The 24,403-nt window shown below is 39.4% G+C and overlaps 1 protein-coding gene across 4 annotated transcripts in view; it reads left to right on the plus strand.

Annotated features, from left to right (window-relative positions):
• FOXN3 (forkhead box N3) overlaps positions 1-24,403 on the plus strand; it is a 204,585-nt gene that overhangs the window by 70,591 nt on the left and 109,591 nt on the right. For all 4 annotated transcript variants that reach the window (XM_053697571.1, XM_053697573.1, XM_053697575.1 and 1 more), the window contains exon 4: positions 1,416-1,480. In XM_053697571.1, coding sequence (XP_053553546.1) covers positions 1,416-1,480 — 65 coding nt within the window. The remainder of the gene's footprint in view (positions 1-1,415; positions 1,481-24,403) is intronic.

The following is a 24,403-nucleotide window of genomic DNA, read 5'->3' on the forward strand; positions in this document are numbered from 1 at the left end:
TTACCTTGTATCTCAGCCTCTCCAGATTGCCCCCTTATTTCAGTTCTTTTGACAGACTTGCATTTTAGCCAATCAGTGCTCACTCCTCAGTAAATTCACGTGCAGGAGCTCAATGTTATCTATATGAAAAATATGAACTAATGCCCTCTGGTGGTAAAAAACGGTCAAAATGCATTTAGATTAGAGGCGGCCTTCAAGGTCTAAGAAATTAGCATATGAACCTCCTAGGTTTAGTTTTCAACTAAGAATACCAAGAGATAAAAGTAAATTGGAAAGTTGTTTAAAATGACATGCCCTATTTGAATCATGAAAGTTTTTTTTTTTGGACTTGACCGTCCCTTTAAAGGGACACTGAAGTCAAAATACATTTTTATGCTTCAGATAGAGTATGCAGTTTTAAGACACTTTCCAATTTACTACATGTGCACAAGCTCACAGAGTATACATATTATAGTCTCTGATTAGCTGATGTCTGTCACATGATACAGGGGGCTGGAAAATGGGAGAAAAAAATTAATTTGTCAGAAAAAAAATCTACTGCTTATTTGAAATTCAGATTAAGTGTTATTGCATTGTCTTTTTAGTATGCACTTATTAATTATGCAATTCTACTGCATTGAGTGGTCCTTTAAAACTTTTGGGCTGATAAAAGTAAAAAACTCCATAGCTTTAAATTTTCCATTTCTTATAAAACCTCCATTTTCTTTGTGAATGTATTGTAGACAGACCTTACTTTTTACATGAGCGTAGTGTATAGCTGACAAAAATACAGATTAGTACATAACATGTAAGGTTCCTAAAAGCAGAGGCCCCAACACCACACACAAAACACTAGCTTGTCCTCATCACTGTGGATAAAAACTAACTTTGTAATTACAATGACATTATACTATGAAAATGAACTGTTCTATTGTTAGAGCATTTTATTTGTAATCAAATTCCTTTGTTCCACTTTGTGTTCAAATAGGTTCACACAAATATAAAGTTATGGACACAGCAAGCTCCACTAACACTTTTAATCTGATCAAGGCCATTCATTGGTGGATACATACATAAGCCATTTTTTTATTGGCTTACAGTCCATGTTCTTCTCAGCAACAATGCATTGACCATTGTGTAAACCTTTTTTAACCATTTACAGGGGTTAACCTCATAGTGAGACAAGGGCATTTTGTTTAAAAATAAAAAAGCGAAATACATTATATTTGTATAAATAAATGATGTGACTTGCAGTGTTGTAATATTGTTTTCCGCTAGTTCAGTAAAATGTTCCTGGCATGCTAAGTGGTTTTTCTTTTCGTGTATCTGTATGAGTTCACTGCATACTTATGAAAAACCGACAGTACATTAGTTAGTGTGTCTGTTCCATTAGAAGCTGTGACGTTTGTTGACAAAACTCTCCTCTTTCTATTTAGCACACCAGTCCCACCCCTGTGGCCAGGCAGCAACTTCTTCAAGAAAAATGGGTCCCTCCTTCAAGGTAGGTCGCTGGCACCCTGCATCGGAAAAGTGGCTTTGTTTGTCAACGTCTTTACACCAACTGTCAAATGTAATCCAGGAAGGAAGTCCCCAGCTATACTTCTTTACTGCTCTGATACATTTTGTCTTTGCCACCTCTATGCCTTTTACTTTCAGTTGTTTGGTACACAAGACCTCAATATTTTCTCTGATGTAGATAAAAATGATTTAAATCAAAAATATAATGTAGAAAAAAAGACTTGTATGCACAATAAGTTGTTAATGGAGTTAATTCTTTAAATGAAAAGGATATGAAAAGCTTGTATGTTATATCCAATGTTATATTTATTTTCTGATAAAACATAAAGGTTATATATACTCTTACTTGTTAAAGGGACACGAAACCCAAAATATATGCAACTTTCACATTTACTTCTTTTATCAATTTTGCTTCATTCTCTTAGTATTCTTTCTGGAAGGAGCAGCAATGCATTACTGGGAGCTAGGTGAACCCATTGGTAAGCCAATCCCAAGAGGCATATATGTACAGCCACCAATCAGCAGCTAGCTAACAGCTCCTGAGCCTATCTAAGTGTGCTTTTTAACATAAGATACCAAGAGAATGAAGCAAATAATAGAAATAAATTAGAAAGTTGTATGCTCTATCTGAATAAAAAAATAGAAACATTTTGGGCTTCATGTCCCTTTAAACTGAAGCGCCAGCATGGTTTTGGAAGCACAGCTTCAAACGTAGACTCCCTAAAAGGGAACTGATAACCACTGGTTACATATTTAAATGCAATGGACAAATACAGCTTTACAGGTTCTCATTGGCTGAAAGAAATCTGAATCACTTGTGAAACTGATGTAGATAGCTAGAGCGTATGAGGAGATAAATAACAAATTGTTATAAAACCTATTTTTATAGAGAGAATATAAATGTTATGGCTTTACATGTTGGTTCCTTGTCAGTAAAACATAGTTCTAAACATTTTTTTGTAATAATTATCACCTCTGTGCCATTGTCTTACCATTAACTACCGGTAATTTGTGTATAGGTATAAAATAGTTTCTATGGTGCGCAATTTTAACTCACATATGTAAATGTTATTTTAAGCGATTTAATAGAGGCACAAAGAGTGCAGATCTGGAACTCTGCAATGTAATGTAGAGATATTTAGTCTTTGCAATACTGCCGCAGAACATAAAAATAGATACTGTCATTTATTCTGTCTGTGCTGATCGAGATGATGTCTTTACTGTTGTCATCTTATGTCAAAGCAACCTTATAGCAGCCGGGCACTTAATCCTGTCATGGGTTGGGGAATGTTTTTACAGTACTTATAACATACAGTTCTTCGCAAGGAAATTAAAGGGACATATATATGTAATTATAAAATGCTCCCTTTTACCTAGAGTATTTGTAGTTCTAAACAAATTAACTTTTTTTTTTTTGCTACTCATTAGTGTTAAATGATTAAAGTCACGATCCCCATGTATTTATGTGCTTTTCATGAGCAGGACACAACTGGTAGTTGGTGGATACATATGTATGCCATTCCTAATTGGCTTTGCCAGCCGTATCCTTCTCAGAAGCAGTAATGCAATGCACTAGTGTGCATGAATTTAGCTATGTTTTTAAAAGGTAATTTATTTAAAATAAAAATAGATAATTAAAAAAAAGTAGGGTTGCACCGATACCATTTTTTTATGACTAAGTACAAGTACCGATACTTGTTTTCAAATACTCGCAGATACCAATTACCGATACTTTTTTTTAATGTCATGTGACAGTATACCAAGCACAATACAGACTAATTATTTAAGATTCCTTCTTTATAATTATAAAGGACTGTAATTCAAAAGACATTATGAAATAATAAAACGGTTTTGTCACAAAGTTCACTGAACATGTTTATAAATAAAAAAAATTACAATAAAATATTAAATTTAAAGAGGTGATGCAATTGGGTTGTAGGGCTGTTAGAGAACATCAATCTGACATTTGTATGGAGGTTCGACTCTAAGTTGAACAGTCACTTTCCACACTACTGAATGGGGCAGAAAGATACTTTTGGCCCATTTTAGCCAGATCTGGAAATCTGTTTATTAACTGCCCAGTACTTCAGGGGTTTGTCTGAACGAGGTACAGTGATCTCTCCTACAATAATACAAATAACAGCAATTTGTATTGGCAGAACAGTAGTAAACATTTTCTTTTTAGTTTAGTCTCCACTCCAGTTTAAAATGAAATGGGAACATGCAGTTTGAAAAAAACGCCACAAGATAGCATATGGGTAGGAAGTGGAGGTATCGGTTTAAGTATCGGTGCATTTGCACGAGTACAAGTACTCATGCAAATACTTGGTATCGGTACCGATACCGATACTAGTATCGGTATCGGTGCAACCCTAAAAAAAAGAGCATTTTTATACTTTTTATTCTGCTTAAGAGATTAGATATTGCTTCTATGCAACTCTGGAGCCAAACATAAAGAAATGAAAGCATATAAAAATAGCTGCAACACATTTTTTAAAATATTATATAATAAAACAAAATAATAATACTTAAGGGGATAGTAAGCATATTGAGATTTTATATTAAAGGTTTAGTTACACATAGTAAGATGTGCAATATACTTTCTTATTTATTTTGCCTCCTTTTCATACAATTTAGCTCTGAAACTTCTGGATTTTCTAATTCCCAGAGCTTTAAATACAAATGTGTCCCTATTTGGCTTTAGCAGATAACTGCAAAACTATGCATTTTATACTAACAAGCTGACCTTGGCTAGACTTGTCAGCTGCAGATTTTAAGCTTGGATTGGCTCCTTTAAATAAGGCAAGGATTGGGTAGAGTTTGGCTATTGAAACACAATTACTGCAAACACAATGTTAAGTTGCTTTAAAAATGTTTAGATTTGGCTGATGTTATTCTATACCAAGGTGTCAGAAGTCTCTTGTAATTACATGATGTTTAGCGTCCCTTTAATATCATAGTCACAAGTTAATTCCTTTGCAAACGTCTAATATGCTAAAAAGGGAATATATTACTTATATTCAAAGTCAGAATACTGTGTTCTAATTCTCCTTGTTGTATGTAAATGCTTCTCTTATATCCTCTTTGCGCTGAGTCCATAGGTGTCTCTAATGAGAGGCTTTTATTATTGTGTTGCAAGTAGATGCTGTGCAGTGTTTGTAATATAATACTGATATTTACTCAAGTGATTAAAAGTTGTTAAACACATTAAAGGGCCATTATACACTCATTTTTTCTTTGCATAAATGTTTTGTAGGTGATCTATTTATATAGCCCATAAAGTTTTTTTTTTTAAATTAATGTATAGTTTTGCTTATTTTTAAATAACATTGCTCTGATTTTCAGACTCCTAACCAAGCCCCAAAGTTTTATGTGAATACGCTCGACTACCTACTCCAGCTTGCTCCTGTTTGTGTAAAGGGTCTTTTCATATGCAAAAGAAGGGGGAGGGGGGGGGGGGGGAGTGTCTTATTTGCCACTTGCAGTGGGCTTTCCAGCTACCTTTTCAACAGAGTCAAACTGACAGCTTCTAAGTAAGTTTTTAAACAGTTTTATACTGGATTTTTATCTCAGTATCTGTGCATATTATTCTTTATAGTAGTGTCTATTACATGCAGTTATATGAAAATGAGTGTATACTGTCCCTTTAAGCATTATAATAATAGCAAACTATTTATTTTGGTTTTTATCTTGCATAAAGGGAAATGAAACACATTTATTTCTTTTTTTCATGCTTCAGATAAAATATGCAACTTTAAACAATTTTTCATTATTTTTCTTTGATCTAATTTTGCTTTTTTTTGTATTATTTGTTGAAAAGCAGTATTGCACTACTGGGAGCTGGCTGCTGATTGGTGGCCGCAAATATATGCCTCTTATTATTGGTTCACCCAATGTGTTCAGCTAGCTCCCAGTAGTGCATTACTGCTCCTTCAATAAAGAATAGCAAGAGAAAGAAGCACAGTTCATAATAGACGTAAATTGGAAATATGTTTAAATTCAGTTGTATGCTCTATCTAATTCATTAAAGAAATAAAAATTGGGGGAAATAGTGCCAGCATTAAAAGGACATTACAGACCTTTTGTGTAAGAAATTGCTTTTGTGCCTCCCTCCCTAGAGATGACAAAAAGCTAATTTGTAACCTAGTTTTTCAAAATGCTCCTAAATGCTGCATTTTCTTTTTTAAAACCCATGTTTAAAGGGATTGTAAATTTTTTGAAACGCTAGGATTTATTAGTGCTATAAATAAGAGATCCTCAGTAATAAAGTTTAAATAAATGTATGAAACATGTACCTTTATTTCCTTCCATAAGGCAGGGAGAGTCCACGACTTCATTTCTTACTGTTGGGAAATACAACACCTGGCCACCAGGAGGCGGCAAAGACACCCCAGCCAAAGGCTTAAATATCCCTCCCACTTCCCCTATCCCCCAGTCATTCTTTGCCTTTCGTCACTATAGGGCTAAGAAGCCCGCCCTAGAACAAATCAGGATGAAGGGGCAGCCCCTGTTCCGGGATCGGATCGAGTAGGGGGCAGACTGTCTTTTTTTTATTTTCTTCAGACGCTTGGTTCCAGGATGTACATGAACCTTGGGTCCTGGAAGTTGTTTCTCAGGGATACAGGATAGGATTCAAGTCTCATCCGCCCAGGGACAGATTCCTTCTCTCTAGTCTGCCTACAAGACCAGAGAAGGGGGCTGCCTTCTTAGGTTGCGTACGGGATCTCTCCTCTCTAGGAGTAATTGTCAGAGTACCTACAGCAGAAAGAGGTTTGGGGTTCTAAAGAAGGAGGGAACTTTTCGTCCAATTCTGGACCTAAAGTGCCTAAACAAGTTTCTGAGTGTTCCCTCTTTCAAGATGGAGACTATACGGTCAATCCTTCCTCTGGTTCAGGAAGGACAGTTTATGTCCACAATAGACCTGAAGGATGCATACCTTCACGTCCCGATACACAGGGAACATTTTAAGTTCCTAAGGTTTGTCTTTCTGGATCAGCACTTCCAGTTCATGGCTCTTCCGTTTTGGGCTAGCTACTGCTCCAAGGATTTTTTCAAAGGTTCAGGGAGCTCTTCTAGCCATTGCCAGAACATGAGGTATTGCAGTAGCGCCTTACCTGGACGATATCTTGGTACAGGCACCATCTTTTCGTCTAGCGGAATAACATTGAGACCCTTCTCAATCTTCTTCGATCACATGGATGGAAGATAAACTTGGAAAAGAGTTCTTACTCCAAATACAAGGGTTAACTTCCTGGGGACAATATTAGACTCCATATCCATGAGAATATTCCTCACAGATCAGAGATGTTGCAAGCTAACTTCTGCATGTCTTGCCCTCCAGGCCTTGAGATCCTCAGTGGCTCAGTGTATGGAGGTGATTGGACTCATGGTTTCCTGTATGGACATCATTCCTTTTGCCAGATTCCATCTCAGACCCTTACAACGATGCATGCTGAGACACTGGAACGGCGACCATTCAGATCTATCTCAACAGATCGTACTGGACAACTTGTTGAGAGACTCGCTTTGGTGATGAGAGCAGTATCTCAGATACTAGAGTGGGCAGAGAATCACAGATGTACACTGTCAGCGATTCAAATTCTGGGTGTGGACAACTTGGAAGCGGACTTCCTCAGCAGGCAATCCTTTCACCCAGGGGAATGGTCTCTCCACCCCAAGATGTTTGCAGAGAGATATGCAGCAAGTGGGGGATGCCGGAGATAGATCTCATGGCATCCCGCCTCAATACCAAGCTGCCCAGGTACAGGTCGAGGGATCCTCAGGCGAAATTTATAGATGCCCTATCAGTACTATGGAGGTTCAGACTCGTATATCTTATTCCTCCATTACCGCTTCTCTCTCGTGTGGTGGCTCACATCAAGCAGGAGCGAGCATCAGTGATTCTGATTGCTCCATCGTTGCCGTGAAGGATATGGTTTGCGGATCTGATGGGGATGTCCTCATCTCCTTAGTGGAGGTTACCTTGTCGCAGAGATCTGCTGATACAGGGTTCTTTTATTCATCAAAATCTAGATTCTCTGAGGCTGACTGCGTAGAGATTGAACACTTAGTCTTAGCCAAGAGAGGTTTTTCTGAGAGTGTTATCGACACTCTGGTTCTAGCTCGTAAGCCAGTTACTTGTCGTATCTACCATAGATACGAAGTCTAGCAAGTGTGGAGGACTTATTTGTACTGATGTGAAGAGCGTAGGTTTTCCTGGCATAAGGTTAAGGTTGCCAGAATTTTATCTTTTTTCCAGGAAGGACCGGAGAAGGGTCTATCTGCTAGTTCCCTGAAGGGACAGATATCGGCCCTGTCGGTGTTACTGCACAAGAGATTGGCTGAGCTTCCAGATGTGCAGTCTTTTTGTTAAGGCTCTGACTAGGATCAGACCTGTGTTTAGATCTGGGGCTCCGCCTTGGAGCCTAAATCTTGTTCTTAGTGTTTTGCAGCAGGCTCCGTTTGAGCCTATGCATACTGTTGACATTAAATTGTTATCTTAGAAGGTTATTTTTTTGTTGGCTATTGCATCTGCGCACAGAGTTTCTGAGATTTCTACTTTACAATGTGACTCCCCTTATCTTGTCTTCCATGCTGATAAGGCAGTTTTACGCACTAAATTAGGGTTTCTCCCTAAGGTGGTGTCAGACCGTGACATTAATCAAGAAATTGTTGTTCCTTCCTTGTGTCCTAATCCTTCAGCGAAAGAACGCTTGCTTCACAATCTGGATGTGGTTCGTGCCTTGAAGTTCTATCTTCAGGCTACTAATCTTCCACTTTGTTTGTCATCTATACAGGGAAGCATAAAGGGTAGAAGGCTACTAAGACTTCCCTATCTTTCTGGAGGAGTGTCATCCGCTTAGCTTATGAGACAGCGGGGCGACAGCCTCCTGAGAGGATAACGGCTCATTCCACTAGAGCAGTTGCTTCCTCCTGGGCTGTTAAGAACGAAGCCTCAATGGATTAGATTTGTAAGGCGGCTACCTGGTCCTCCTTACACACTTTTTCTAAATTTTACAAGTTTGATGTGTTTGCTTGGCTGAAGCAGCTTTCAAGAGAAAAGTTTTGCAGGTTGTGGTTCCCCCAGAATAGGGTTAATATGGTTTTTTTTTGTTCCCTCCCGTTATTCATTCAGTGTCCTCTGGAGCTTGGGTATAGTTTTCCCAACAGTAAGGAATAAAGTCATTGTCTCTTCCTGCCTTGATGAATTCCTTTCCTTCCTGGCAGGGAGAGTACATGACCCCGCCCGTAATTTATTTTTTGATGGGCGGCTCCCTTTTTATATTAATTTTTCTGGCACCTTTATACCCTGATAGTTCTCCTATTTTTCCTTGAGGTTATGTTTTCACTTTTTTGCCAGTAGCCGTGCTAGGTAGAAGTGTCACAACAAAATAAAGGTACTTGTTTCATACATTTATTTAAACTTCATGATTGAAGGTCCCTTTTATTGATAGCACTGATAAATCCTATCACTTTTTACCATCATTTTAAAGAGTCATTGCACACTAGATTTTTAATTGTATAAATGTTTTGTAGATGATCCATTGATATAGTCCATCTGGGAGTGTTTTGTAACAATGTATAGTTTTCCTTATTTTTGAATAACATTGTGCTGATTTTCAGACTCCTAACCAAGCCCCAAAGTATCAGATGTAGACTGAAGTCTATAAATTCCTGCTGCTCCTGTTTGTTAATATGTCTTTTCATATGCAGGAAAGGGGAGGCGTGTCCACTCTTCCTGCTTATCCCAACCCCTTTCCCTGGGTTTTCCAGCCTAACCTCATCAACAGTGCTAAACTGGGAGCTTCTAAGTACACTGTCAATTTAAGTATAAGACTGACAGTCTCAACTGCAACAAACAACTGCGTTTATACAAGTGCGCAAATTTGATTGTGTGTGTATATGTGTACGTATGTGTGTGTGTTTGTATATGTGTACGTGTGTGTATATATGTGTACGTCTGTGTGTGTATGTTTGTATATATATATGTGTGTGTGTGTGTATGTTTGTATATATGTGTGTGTGTGTATGTTTGTATATATGTGTGTGTGTGTATGTTTGTATATGTGTGTGTGTGTGTATGTTTGTATATGTGTACGTGTGTGTGTGTGTATGTTAGTATATGTGTACGTGTACGTGTGTGTATGTTTGTGTGTGTGTACGTGTGTGTATATTTGTACATGTGTGTATGTTTGTATATGTGTACATGTGTGTGTATGTTTGTATGTATATATATATGTGTGTGTGCGTGTGTGTATATGTGTACATGTGTGTGTGTGTATGTGTACGTGTTTGTATATGTGTACATGTGTGTGTATGTTTGTATATGTGTACATGTGTGTGTGTATGTTTGTATATGTGTACATGTGTGTGTGTGTATGTTTGTATATGTGTACATGTGTGTGTGTGTGTGTATGTTTGTATATGTGTACATGTGTGTGTGTGTATGTTTGTATATGTGTACATGTGTCTGTGTGTGTATGTTTGTATATGTGTACATGTGTCTGTGTGTGTATGTTTGTATATGTGTACATGTGTCTGTGTGTGTATGTTTGTATATGTGTACATGTGTGTGTGTGTATGTTTGTATATGTGTACATGTGTGTGTGTGTGTGTGTATGTTTGTATGTATATATATGTGTGTGTGTGTTTGTATGGAAACTACATGTTGCCTTGTTGTAGTCTAGTGTATTTGATTTCACTTTTAATATTATTATTAGGAAATAAATCGCAATGTTTTCATGGTTTAAGAGTTGGCTTTGTCAGGATTTTTTTTTTTTGTTTGTTGCAGATGCAATAACAAAAATGTAACAAAATAGTGTGTAAGTCTGTGTTATCTCCTCAAAGTGCAAAATGTAGGGTAAGAAGGTGTAATTATTGCTTCAGTCCCATATAATACACTTGTATAAGTGTTAGATTATGTCACTGTGATGCCACATAAGGAAGGATGACTCTGTATGCTGCTAGTGCAGATTATATACAAGATGTATTTAGATTGATTATGAATGGAAATACAAATAACTTTTTCCTCTTCCATCCTATAAAGTGCTGCATTGCTTATAATATACCTAGAAAGCACAAAAAGAAAATGTGCAATCTCTGTATTTGATCCATAGTGCAGTTCAGCTGGAAATGTGATTAGTGTCTTAAGTGTGTGGGTTTTAGTTTTGTCTGCTTTGTATGTATTTGTAAATTAATATGGGAATCTATATAATACAATGTGTAAAGATTTTCTTTTATGATACTGATATAATTTGCTACTGTTGCTTGCTAAATAAAAGTTATTTTTTATCATGTGTATACAAAAAAAGCCCTCTGAACATGTTAACAGGAAGTGCATGTTTGTGCACATCTATTTAATGGACAATGGAACGACAATCCCCACAGATACATTGGTGCACAAAGACATGTTTTTGGAAGCATAAGTAATAAAAAATATCCAAGGCAGGAGCATCTGTTTAATCAATAGAGATTAAAATACTCTATTTTAGATGTCCCTTTAAGATTGACCACTGGCTTATGCTGTCTGATTTGTCTATAATGCCTTGTGCTTGCTTTGCAATTAGAGTGATCTGTTCTGTCAATCAAGTGCTACAGGCAACTTGTAAGCAATAATTGCTATTGCACCTCAGAGGCTTGTCTAGATATGCCCTATGGTATCTCCTGAACTGCAGGTCTGGGTTCATGCACTTTATAAGCACACAGCTAGATAAACATTGTTGTCTCCTGGGCTATAGTTCTTAATTTATAGGCTGTATATAGAGATGGGAGAATCACAGGCTACAGCAGTAGTATGTCTGGTTCCTATTTAAAGGTACAGTAAACACTTTGATATTGTAAAATAGAATGTTTAAGTAGTAAATCAACTTTGCACTATTCTTGAATTATTTATTTTGCCATCTTTTCTTGTAATTTAACTCTGAAATTGTAGTTGTTTTTTTTATTAAATAAATCTGTGAACTTAAGTGTACACGGCAGGCTACACAATCCTAACCCTGCTACATAGCTGTCACTACTTGGCCTCAGCAGAAAGTGGTCAGATTAGAATCTACAAAACAATGCTAGTTTTGCAGACACAATGACCGCAACTTGCCATATCTTCAAATAAGGCAAGTAGTGGGGTGGGGTTTGGCTCTTGAAAATAGTTGCAGCAAATAAGGTTGCAGTCTTTAAAGGTTGAAAAATGACCCTGTACCACTAGCTAGGGAGTAATAAGACTTTGCTGTGGAATTCTGCATTTACCTATATTTTACATTGAACAGATCAGTGTTTCATTACTAGGTTCCCTAATAAAGTCCCAATATCATTTGTATGCCGACGACACCCAAATCTACTTCTCTGCACCAGACCTATCTCCTTCCCTGCTAACCCGTGTCACTAACTGTCTTTCTCATATCTCTTCCTGGATCTCCTCTCACTACCTCAAGCTTAATCTCTCCAAAACTGAGGTCCTTATTTCCCCCCCTTCTTCCAAAATCTCCACCCCCAATCTCTCTATAACTGTCGACAACTCCATCATTACCTACCCCGCATGCCCGATGTCTTGGGGTCACATTTGACTCAGATCTTTCTTTCACTCCTCACATTCAGTCTTTGGCTAAAGCCTGCCGCTTCCACCTTAAAAACATCTCTAAAATTAGACAATTCCTTACACAAGACACAAGTAAGATTTTAATCCACTCTCTCATTCTTTCCCGCCTCGATTACAGCAACTCTGTCCTCTCAGGTCTCCCCACCTGCCGCCTAGCTCCTTTACAATCCATAATGAATGCCTCTGCCAGACTCATCTTCCTTACACGTCGCTCTTCATCTGCTGCACCTCTCTGCCAATCCCTTCACTGGCTTTGCCTCTAGGATCAAACACAAAATTCTCACTCTGACATACAAAGCCCTCAACTGCACTGCTCCCCCCTATATCTCAGACCTTGTTTCCAGATACTCTGTCCCATCCCCTTCGCTCTGTTCATGGCCTCCTCCTCTACTCCTCTCTGGTTACCTCATCGCACTCCCGTTTACAGGACTTCTCCAGACTGGCTCCCATCTTGTGGAATTCTCTGCCTCGCCCCACAAGACTCTCCCCTAGTTTTGAAAGCTTCACGCGCTCCCTAAAGACTCTACTGTTCAGGGATGCATACAACCTATGCTAACCTTACTTTATACCAGTTCCACTCCTCCATTGCTATCCCCTGAACCCCCCCTTAGCATTTAAGCCTAAGAGTCCAGCTGTTTGTAAATAACCTTCTTAAGAGCTGACTACAACAGTGCGACTCTTGGCAGAGCCCTCTACCAATTTGATCCCTATAATTGTTTTGTTGTACTCCCCCTTTGTTTATAGTGCTGCGGAATCTGTTGACGATCTACAAATACCCGATAATAATAGGTATAATTTATCAATATTTAGCTCCCTTCTCACTTTAGCTAATACAATTTGTAGCTGTCTTCTGAGTTATATACATTGTTTTACTCCCTCCCCCATGGCTATGTAGGTTTATAGACAAAAATTTGTTTCTCCAAAAAATTACTAATACAGGGAGTGCAGAATTATTAGGCAAATGAGTATTTTGACCACATCATCCTCTTTATGCATGTTGTCTTACTCCAAGCTGTATAGGCTCGAAAGCCTACTACCATTTAAGCATATTAGGTGATGTGCATCTCTGTAATGAGAAGGGGTGTGGTCTAATGACATCAACACCCTATATCAGGTGTGCATAATTATTAGGCAACTTCCTTTCCTTTGGCAAAATGGGTCAAAAGAAGGACTTGACAGGCTCAGAAAAGTCAAAAATAGTGAGATATCTTGCAGAGGGATGCAGCACTCTTAAAATTGCAAAGCTTCTGAAGCGTGATCATCGAACAATCAAGTGTTTCATTCAAAATAGTCAACAGGGTCGCAAGAAGCGTGTGGAAAAACCAAGGCGCAAAATAACTGCCCATGAACTGAGAAAAGTCAAGCGTGCAGCTGCCAAGATGCCACTTGCCACCAGTTTGGCCATATTTCAGAGCTGCAACATCACTGGAGTGCCCAAAAGCACAAGGTGTGCAATACTCAGAGACATGGCCAAGGTAAGAAAGGCTGAAAGACGACCACCACTGAACAAGACACACAAGCTGAAACGTCAAGACTGGGCCAAGAAATAACTCAAGACTGATTTTTCTAAGGTTTTATGGACTGATGAAATGAGAGTGAGTCTTGATGGGCCAGATGGATGGGCCCGTGGCTGGATTGGTAAAGGGCAGAGAGCTCCAGTCCGACTCAGACGCCAGCAAGGTGGAGGTGGAGTACTGGTTTGGGCTGGTATCATCAAAGATGAGCTTGTGGGGCCTTTTCGGGTTGAGGATGGAGTCAAGCTCAACTCCCAGTCCTACTGCCAGTTTCTGGAAGACACCTTCTTCAAGCAGTGGTACAGGAAGAAGTCTGCATCCTTCAAGAAAAACATGATTTCTCCAACATAGGTGTGTCCGGTCCACGGCGTCATCCTTACTTGTGGGATATTCTCTTCCCCAACAGGAAATGGCAAAGAGCCCAGCAAAGCTGGTCACATGATCCCTCCTAGGCTCCGCCTACCCCAGTCATTCTCTTTGCCGTTGTACAGGCAACATCTCCACGGAGATGGCTTAGAGTTTTTTAGTGTTTAACTGTAGTTTTTATTATTCAATCAAGAGTTTGTTATTTTAAAATAGTGCTGGTATGTACTATTTACTCAGAAACAGAAAAGAGATGAAGATTTCTGTTTGTATGAGGAAAATGATTTTAGCACCGTAACTAAAATCCATGGCTGTTCCACACAGGACTGTTGAGAGCAATTAACTTCAGTTGGGGGAACAGTGTGCAGTCTCTTACTGCTTGAGGTATGACACATTCTAACAAGACGATGTAATGCTGGAAGCTGTCATTTTCCCTATGGGATCCGGTAAGCCATGTTTATTAAGATAGTAAATAAGGGCTTCACAAGGGCTTATTAAGACTGTAGACTTTTTCTGGGCTAAATCGATTCATTATTAACACTTATTTAGCCTTGAGGAATCATTTATTCTGGGTATTTTGATATGATTATATCGGCAGGCACTGTTTTAGACACCTTATTCTTTAGGGACTTTCCCTAATCATAGTCAGAGCCTCATTTTCGCGCCGGTATGGCGCACTTGTTTTTGAGGACAGCATGGCATGCAGCTGCATGTGTGTGGAGCTCTGATACATAGAAAAGTCTTTCTGAAGGCATCATTTGGTATCGTATTCCCCTTTGGGCTTGGTTGGGTCTCAGCAAAGCAGATTCCAGGGACTGTAAAGGGGTTAAATATAAAAACGGCTCCGGTTCCGTTATTTTAAGGGTTAAAGCTTCCAAATTTGGTGTGCAATACTTTTAAGGCTTTAAGACAATGTGGTGAAATTTTGGTGAATTTTGAACAATTCCTTCATACTTTTTCGCAATTGCAATAATAAAGTGTGTTTAGTTTAAAATTTAAAGTGACAGTAACGGTTTTATTTTAAAACGTTTTTTGTGCTTTGTTATCAAGTTTATGCCTGTTTAACATGTCTGAACTACCAGATAGATTGTGTTCTGACTGTGGGGAAACCAAGGTTCCTTCTCATTTAACTATATGTATTTTATGTCATAAAAAAATTTAGTAAAAATGATGCCCAAGATGATTCCTCAAGTGAGGGGAGTAAGCATGGTACTGCATCATCCCCTCCTTCGTCTACACCAGTCTTGCCCATACAGGAGGCCCCTAGTACATCTAGTGCGCCAATACTCCTTACTATGCAACATTTAACGGCTGTAATGGATAATTCTATCAAAAACATTTTAGCCAATATGCCCACTTATCAGCGAAAGCGCGACTGCTCTGTTTTAGAAAATTCTGTAGAGCATGAGAACGCTGATGATATGGTTTCTGAAGGGCCCCTACACCAATCTGAGGGGGCCAGGGAGGTTTTGTCTGAGGGAGAAATTTCAGATTCAGGAAACATTTCTCAACAAGCTGAACCTGATGTGATTACTTTTAAATTTAAGTTGGAACATCTCCGCGCTCTGCTTAAGGAGGTGTTATCCAATTTGGATGATTGTGATTATCTGGTCATTCCAGAACCACTATGTAAAATGGAAAAGTTCTTAGTGGCCCCGGGGCCCCCCGAAGCTTTTCCTATATCCAAGCGGGTGGCGTACATTGTTAGTAAAGAATGGGACAGGCCCGGTATACCTTTAGTACCTCCCCCCATATTTATAAAATTGTTTTCCTATAGTCGACCCCAGAAAGGACTGATGGCAGACAGTCCCCAAGGTCGAGGGGGCGGTTTCTACTCTACACAAGCGCGCCACTATACCCATAGAAGATAGTTGTGCTTTCCAAGATCCTATGGATAAAAAATTAGAAGGTCTGCTAAAGATGTTTGTTCAGCAAGGTTCCCTTCTACAACCAATTGCATGCATTGTCCCTGTCACTGCAGCCGCGTGTTTCTAGTTTGATGAGCTAGGAAAGGCGATTATTAGTAATTCTTCTTCTTATGAGGAGATTATGGACAGAATTCGTGCTCTTAAATTGGCTAATTCTTTCACCCTAGACGCCACCTTGCAATTGGCTAGGTTAGCGGCGAAAAAATTCTGGGTTTGCTATTGTGGCGCAGAGCGCTTGGTTAAAATCTTGGGCAGCGGATGCGTCTTCCAAGAACAAATTGCTTGACATTCCTTTCAAGGGGAAAACACTCTTTGGCCCTGACTTGAAAGAGATTATCTCTGATATCACTGGGGGCAAGGGCCACGCCCTTCCTCAGGATAGGTCTTTTCAAGACCAAAAATTAACCTAAGTTTCGTCCCTTTCGCAGAAACGGATCAGCCCCAAGGGCTACGTCCTCTAAGCAGGAAGGTAATACTTCTCAAGCCAATCCAGCCTGGAGACCTATGCAAGGCTGGAGCAAAGGAAAGCAGGCCAGGAAACCTGCCACTGCTACCAAGACAGCATGAAATGCGGGCCCCCGATCCGGGACCGGATCTGGTGGGGGGCAGACTCTCTCTCTTCGCTCAGGCTTGGGAAAGAGATGTTCTGGATCCTTGGGCGCTAGAAATAGTCTCCCAAGGTTATTCTCTGGAGTTCAAGGGGCTTCCTCCAAGGGGGAGGTTCCACAGGTCTCAGTTGTCTTCAGACCACATAAGAAGACAGGCATTCTTACATTGGGTAGAAGACCTGCTAAAAATGGGAGTGATTCATCCTGTTCCATTAGGAGAACAAGGGATGGGGTTCTACTCCAATCTGTTCATAGTTCCCAAAAAAGAGGGAACGTTCAGACCAATCTTAGATCTCAAGATCTTGAACAAGTTTCTCAAGGTTCCATCGTTCAAGATGGAAACCATTCGAAAACTTCTTCCTTCCATCCAGGAAGGTCAATTCATGACCAAGGTGGATTTCAAGGATGCGTATCTACATATTCCTATCCACAAGGAACATCATCGGTTCCTAAGGTTTGCATTCCTGGACAAGCATTTCCAGTTCGTGGCATTTTCTTTCGGATTAGCCACTGCTCCTAGGATTTTCTCATAGGTACTAGGGTCCCTTCTGGCGGTGCTAAGACCAAGGGGCATTGCTGTAGTACCTTACTTGGACGACATTCTGATTCGAGCGTCGTCCCTTCCTCAAGTAAAGGCTCACACGGACATTGTCCTGGCCTTTCTCAGATCTCACGGATGGAAAGTGAACGTGGAAAAGAGTTCTCTATCTCCGTCAACGAGGGTTCCCTTCTTGGGAACTATAATAGACTCCTTAGAAATGAGGATTTTTCTGACAGAAGCCAGTAAAACAAAACTTCTAGACTCTTGTCGGATACTTCATTCCGTTCCTCTTCCTTCCATAGCGCAGTGCATGGAAGTGATAGGTTTGATGGTAGCGGCAATGGACATAGTTCCTTTTGTGCGCATTCATCTAAGACCATTACAACTGTTCATGCTCAGTCAGTGGAATGGGGACTATTCAGACTTGTCTCCGAAGATACAAGTAAATCAGAGGACCAGAGACTCATTCCGTTGGTGGCTGTCCCTGGACAACCTGTCACAAGGGATGACCTTCCGCAGACCAGAGTGGGTCATTGTCACGACCGACGCCAGTCTGATGGGCTGGGGCGCGGTCTGGGGATCCCTGAAAGCTCAGGGTCTTTGGTCTCGGGTAGAATCTCTTCTACCGATAAATATTCTGGAACTGAGAGCGATATTCAATGCTCTCAAAGCTTGGCCTCAGCTAGCGAGGGCCAAGTTCATACATCAACCATCAGGGGGGAACAAGGAGTTCCCTAGCGATGGAAGAAGTGACCAAAATCATTCTATGGGCGGAGTCTCACTCCTGCCACCTGTCTGCTATCCACATCCCAGGAGTGGAAAATTGGGAAGCGGATTTTCTGAGTCGTCAGACATTGCATCCGGGGGAGTGGGAACTCCATCCGGAAATCTTTGCCCAAGTCACTCAACCGTGGGGCATTCCAGACATGGATCTGATGGCCTCTCGTCAGAACTTCAGAGTTCCTTACTACGGGTACAGATCCAGGGATCCCAAGGCGGCTCTAGTGGATGCACTAGTAGCACCTTGGACCTTCAAACTAGCTTATGTGTTCCCGCCGTTTCCTCTCATCCCCAGGCTGGTAGCCAGGATCAATCAGGAGAGGGCGTCGGTGATTTTGATAGCTCCTGCGTGGCCACGCAGGACTTGGTATGCAGATCTGGTGAATATGTCATCGGCTCCACCATGGAAGCTACCTTTGACAGACCTTCTTGTTCTAGGTCCGTTCGACCCACTCCAGCTGACTGCTTGGAGATTGAACGCTTGATCTTATCAAAGCGAGGGTTCTCAGATTCTGTTATTAATACTCTTGTTCAGGCCTGAAAGCCTGTAACCAGAAAAATTACCACATAATTTGGTATATCTGTTGGTGTGAATCTGCAGGATTCCCTTGGGACAAGGTTAAGATTCCTAAGAGTCTATCCTTCCTTCGAGAAGGATTGAAAAAAGGATTATCTGCAAGTTCCTTGATGGGACAGATTTCTGCCTTGTCTGTGTTACTTCACAAAAAAAGCTGGCAGCTGTGCCGGATGTTCTAGCCTTTGTTCAGGCTCTGGTTAGAATCAAGCCTGTTTACAAAATTTTGACTCCTCCTGGGAGTCTCAACCTAGTTCTTTCAGTTCTTCAGGGGGTTCCGTTTGAACCCTTACATTCCGTTGATATTAAGTTATTATCTTGGAAAGTTTTGTTTTTGGTTGCAATTTCTTCTGCTAGAAGAGTTTCAGAATTATCTGCTCTGCAGTGTTCTTCTCCTTATCTGGTGTTCCATGCAGATAAGGTGGTTTTGCGTACTAAACCTGGTTTTCTTCCAAAAGTTGTTTCTAACAAAAACATTAACCAGGAGATAGTTGTGCCTTCTTTGTGTCCTAATCCAGTTTCAAAGAAGGAACGTTTGTTGCACAACTTGGATGTAGTTCGTGCTCTCAAAGTTTACTTAGCAGCTACTAAGGATTTCAGACAAACTTTGTCTTTGTTTGTTGTTTATTCTGGTAAACGGAGAGGTCAAAAAGCAACTTCTACCTCTCTCTCCTTCTGGATTAAAAGCATTATCCGATTGGCTTATGAGACTGCCGGACGGCAGCCTCCTGAAAGAATCACAGCTCACTCCACTAGGGCTGTGGCTTCCACATGGGCCTTCAAGAACGAGGCTTCTGTTGATCAGATATGTAAGGCAGCGACTTGGTCTTCACTGCACACTTTTTCTAAATTTTACAAATTTGATACTTTTGCTTCTTCTGAGGCTATTTTTGGGAGAAAGGTTTTGCAAGCCGTGGTGCCTTCCATTTAGGTGACCTGATTTGCTCCCTCCCTTCATCCGTGTCCTAAAGCTTTGGTATTGGTTCCCACAAGTAAGGATGACGCCGTGGACCGGACACACCTATGTTGGAGAAAACAGAATTTATGTTTACCTGATAAATTACTTTCTCCAACGGTGTGTCCGGTCCACGGCCCGCCCTGGTTTTTTTAATCAGGTCTGATAATTTATTTTCTTTAACTACAGTCACCACGGTAACATATGGTTTCTCCTATGCAAATATTCCTCCTTAACGTCGGTCGAATGACTGGGGTAGGCGGAGCCTAGGAGGGATCATGTGACCAGCTTTGCTGGGCTCTTTGCCATTTCCTGTTGGGGAAGAGAATATCCCACAAGTAAGGATGACGCCGTGGACCGGACACACCGTTGGAGAAAGTAATTTATCAGGTAAACATAAATTCTGTTTTTCATGCAGGACAATGCTCCATCACACGCGTCCAAGTACTCCACAGCGTGGCTGGCAAGAAAGGGTATAAAAGAAGAAAATCTAATGACATGGCCTCCTTGTTCACCTGATCTGAACCCTATTGAGAACCTGTGGTCCATCATCAAATGTGAGATTTACAAGGAGGGAAAACAGTACACCTCTCTGAACAGTGTCTGGGAGGCTGTGGTTGCTGCTGCACACAATGTTGATGGTGAACAGATCAAAACACTGACAGAATCCATGGATGGCAGGCTTTTGAGTGTCCTTGCAAAGAAAGGTGGCTATATTGGTCACTGATTTGTTTTTGTTTTATTTTTGAGTGTCAGAAATGTATATTTGTGAATGTTGAGATGTTATATTGGTTTCACTGGTAAAAATAAATAATTGAAATGGGTATATATTTGTTTTTTGTTAAGTTGCCTAATAATTATGCACAGTAATAGTCGCCTGCACACACAGATATCCCCCTAAAATAGCTATAACTAAAAACAAACTAAAAACTACTTCCAAAACTATTCAGCTTTGATATTAAAGAGTTTTTTGGGTTCATTGAGAACATTTTTGTTGTTCAATAATAAAATTAATCCTCAAAAATACAACTTGCCTAATAATTCTGCACTCCCTGTAGTTTAACTGCATTTAGTATATAGAAATATAAAACTCAGCTGGATTTATGGATATATGTACCTAATGTATAATAATGTATATGCATTTATCGGTAACAGGAGTATATTGAGAACAGTGTATGCATTTTTGTTCAGCAATATCCTCTCTTCCTTGCAAGACTAATCAATAGGATGGGATTTATTCACCCATAAACTATTCCAAATGATAGACAGCACACACCTGATGCACGTGGTAGAGGCCACTGCAAACACCTCTCTGTAAACTGTAAACAACTGCCAGTGCTTTGTATAAGCTGAAATGGATTAATAAAAGACAAGTTTGTTAAACTTTTTTCCTCATTCATTGGTGCTGTGGAAACCGGTTGTTTACACCCATAAACTATGGGTGGCGGGGGGTTATTTAGCCTCAGGTTGACTTGCTTAACAATTCTGCAATAAATTTGCCACTGGAAAAAGACTAGCACACATGATGATTACGTACCAATCAAATGTTTTGATATATTTTTGGCACACACTATCATTGATTTTGATTGGTCAGCGAAAATAACATGAGGTATGCGATAAACAAAATTCCTGAAGGGAAGAATGAGACAACGTATGTCATTTTGTAGCAAGTTACGACTTGTTTTATACATCATCATTACTTTTTGTGTGTAGTTAGACTGGTACTAACAGTAGATTGTGTAAGATTTCATCCGCTAACCCCAAGCTATTGGAGCTGCAGGATGGATATAATATGATGTAAAGTTTCTCTTGCTGTTTCCAGTGCGGTTTGTGAATTTCAATTTTGTTAAGCTCTTTGCGGTGGTTAAAGACACAGTAGCGCAGGGTCGATAGGCATCAAATGACGTAATCTAATGAATTAGAGCATTTCATTTTGTTTACTATTATGGCTCTTTTAACAACTTTCCAGTTTACTACCTATTATCTAATTTGCTTAATTCTCTTGGCGCCCTTTGTTGAAAAACATACCTAGATAGGCTCAGGAGAAACCATGCACTACAAAGAAAAATGTTGGTTTTCATTTCCCTTTAATCAAGGTCATTGTGATTTTTAAAGGGACCCTGTATTCAAAACTTGAAATTAAAATTAATGTTGTGCACTTTCTGCTAATAACCCATAAACATTCTATGTGTGATTTTATATGTAAAAATATATAAGACACAGTTCCACCTTTATTCTATCCCTTTAAAATAATTTAAATTATTGGCCTAGTAGAATAATATTCTGGATGCAGATCAAGTACGTTGCAAAAAGAAAATAATTTATTTATTATTAAACTGGTTTCACAAAAATGTTAAAATTACTATAACAACCATTCATTCAATCTATAAAGCCCTAAACTTCCATTCACCATTCAATGTCAAATACACAATTTTCTCCTATAAATATTCTATCAGATATCCTAAACACATAAAAACAACTGTAAAAGGTTCTATAAAAATGATAGTGTAAATATCAATGTAAATATAATATTGATGTAAATGTAATGCTTTGCTCCTTGTCAAACATGGCAAAAAACTCCTGTACTTTAATCGAGTGGTCAGAGCTGTCTTTATGCAGAAGAGCAATGGTATATTACTCAGTCTTTGGAAGTATTCACATAAATCTCTGCTGTGCTGCAGTACAACTATTCACAGCTATTAGCAGTATTGAGGTCATCTGCAATTCAGATCTCTTATCACTACCCCTCCACTGTCACATGCACTTCATAGGGGAGTATACGCCTTCGGTCATGAACAAAACCAATCCAATGGCAAAAGTTTATACAGGCTTGACGTCCCAAGCTTCACAAAATGGTAATCCTTGCAGGGAACTATGTTCTTTAGGGGTGAAACGCGTAGAAGGTGAAGGAGACTGTATACTCTTCGTTAATTACAAGCAACCGGTTTGACCTGATACACACGGACTCTGCGAACCTAGTACTGAAGTGCAGAGATAATATCGTTTTCCTGAACGCTGAACCTATTCAAGACTTGCGCAAGTGAAGAAAGTATTCGGCTTTTGTGAGAGCGTTAAGAGCAGTGCCTCCAAGTCGGAGCAACCGGACGACACGAACCTAAGGACAGCAGGTGAGAGCGTGATTGTGAAAAAGCACATAGTTCCCTGCAAGGATTACCATTTTGTGACGCTTGGGACGTCAAGCCTGTATAAACTTTTGCCATTGGATTGGTTTTGTTCATGACCGAAGGCGTATACTCCCCTATGAAGTGTCTGTGACAGTGGAGGGGTAGTGTTAAGAGAACTGAATTGCAGGTGACCTCAATACTGCTAATAGCTGTGAATAGTTGTACTGCAGCACAGCAGAGATTTATGTGAATACTTCCAAAGACTGAGTAATATACCATTGCTCTTCTGCATAAAGACAGCTCTGACCACTCGATTAAAGTACAGGAGTTTTTTGCCAAGGTTTCATGTTTGACAAGGAGCAAAGCATTATATTTACATCAATATTATATTTACATTGATATTTACACTATCATTTTTATAGAACCTTTTACAGTTGTTTTTATGTGTTTAGGATATCTGATAGAATATTTATAGGAGAAAATTGTGTATTTGACATTGAATGGTGAATGGAAGTTTAGGGCTTTATAGATTGAATGAATGGTTTTTATAGTAATTTTAACATTTTTGTGAAACCAGTTTAATAATAAATAAATTATTTTCTTTTTGCATCATACTTGATCTGCATCCAGAATATTATTCTACTAGGCCAATAATTTAAATTATTTTAAAGGGATAGAATAAAGGTGGAACTGTGTCTTATATATTTTACCATATAAAATCACACATAGAATTTTATTTTATCTAAGTAACCCACAGCTTACATTAGCGCCATCTAAACCCATCAATTGTATAATCCTGTATTATTTTACTACTTAGGAAGAAAGTAGTATTATTAGATTGGCAAGTGGGGAGAGTCCAGCGCTTCACTTCAAAGCAAATTTGTAAAACCCATAAACATTAGCAGGAAATATCTATCAGCCAATGAGCTTTAGTAGGATTTACCCATCAGCCAATGATCATTATGAGGAAGTGTCCATCAGCCAATGACGATTAGAATAAAGCACACACATTGACACAGTTATATTAGTTGTGTTTTTTGCCAACAAACGTTTGGCTGCAGTACTCTCTCTCAGATTGATTATAAATATATGTAATATATCAATCAGATTGATTATAAATCTATGCAATATATCAATCAACATTCCACAGGTATCTTCATCAGACAATTTGTAGATTACATAGTTGTGAATAGATTGGTGCATTGAAAGGTATCAGTGTCTAATGGAATCAGTATTCTGGCTGGGTCAACAAACAGTCTAGAATAATGCTGGATCAGTTTACAGACAATCTCAGGAAGGTGTGAAAGGATCTCAGGATGGTGTGAAAGGAGAACATACAAAGCAGATTACCTTTCGACAGCCTTGATGTTCGGCACTGGAGGTTCATCTTTTGATTGTTTTGTTCTTTTGCTTGCAAAAATGTTTCCAAAAGTTATCACGGGTTTGATTTCCCCCCCCTTATATGTATGACTCTTGAGCATACGACAAGAGGCTTGAAGTGCTGGGGGCTTTTGGGGGGGGGGGGCTGTAAACAGTATGACTTTTTGCAGAAATGTTTACCCTGACTGTTTTCTGTTATTTTAAGATAAGTTAAAGGGACAGTACACTGTAAAATTGTTTTTCCATAAATGTATTTTAAATGACTTGTTATACCAACTGCAGAGTATAAAATATTTGAGAAATTGCATTTTCAGGTTTATTTGTGTATCTGAAGTAGCTGGTTTTGTGCTTTGAAACCACAGCCTATTACAATGGGTTGAGCTTCAGGTAATATCAGATCTCATTATGTTATCACTTTTATGTACACAGACTTGCTTCCTTATCTCATATTTGTCTGGAACACCAAAGCTCAATACATAGAGAGAACAATGGAAAATTATCATTTTATTACTTAACTATCATGCCCCCCACTGAGGGTGTAATCTAT

Source organism: Bombina bombina, chromosome 1 (genome assembly GCF_027579735.1).
Source record: "Bombina bombina isolate aBomBom1 chromosome 1, aBomBom1.pri, whole genome shotgun sequence".
Lineage (NCBI taxonomy): Eukaryota > Metazoa > Chordata > Amphibia > Anura > Bombinatoridae > Bombina > Bombina bombina.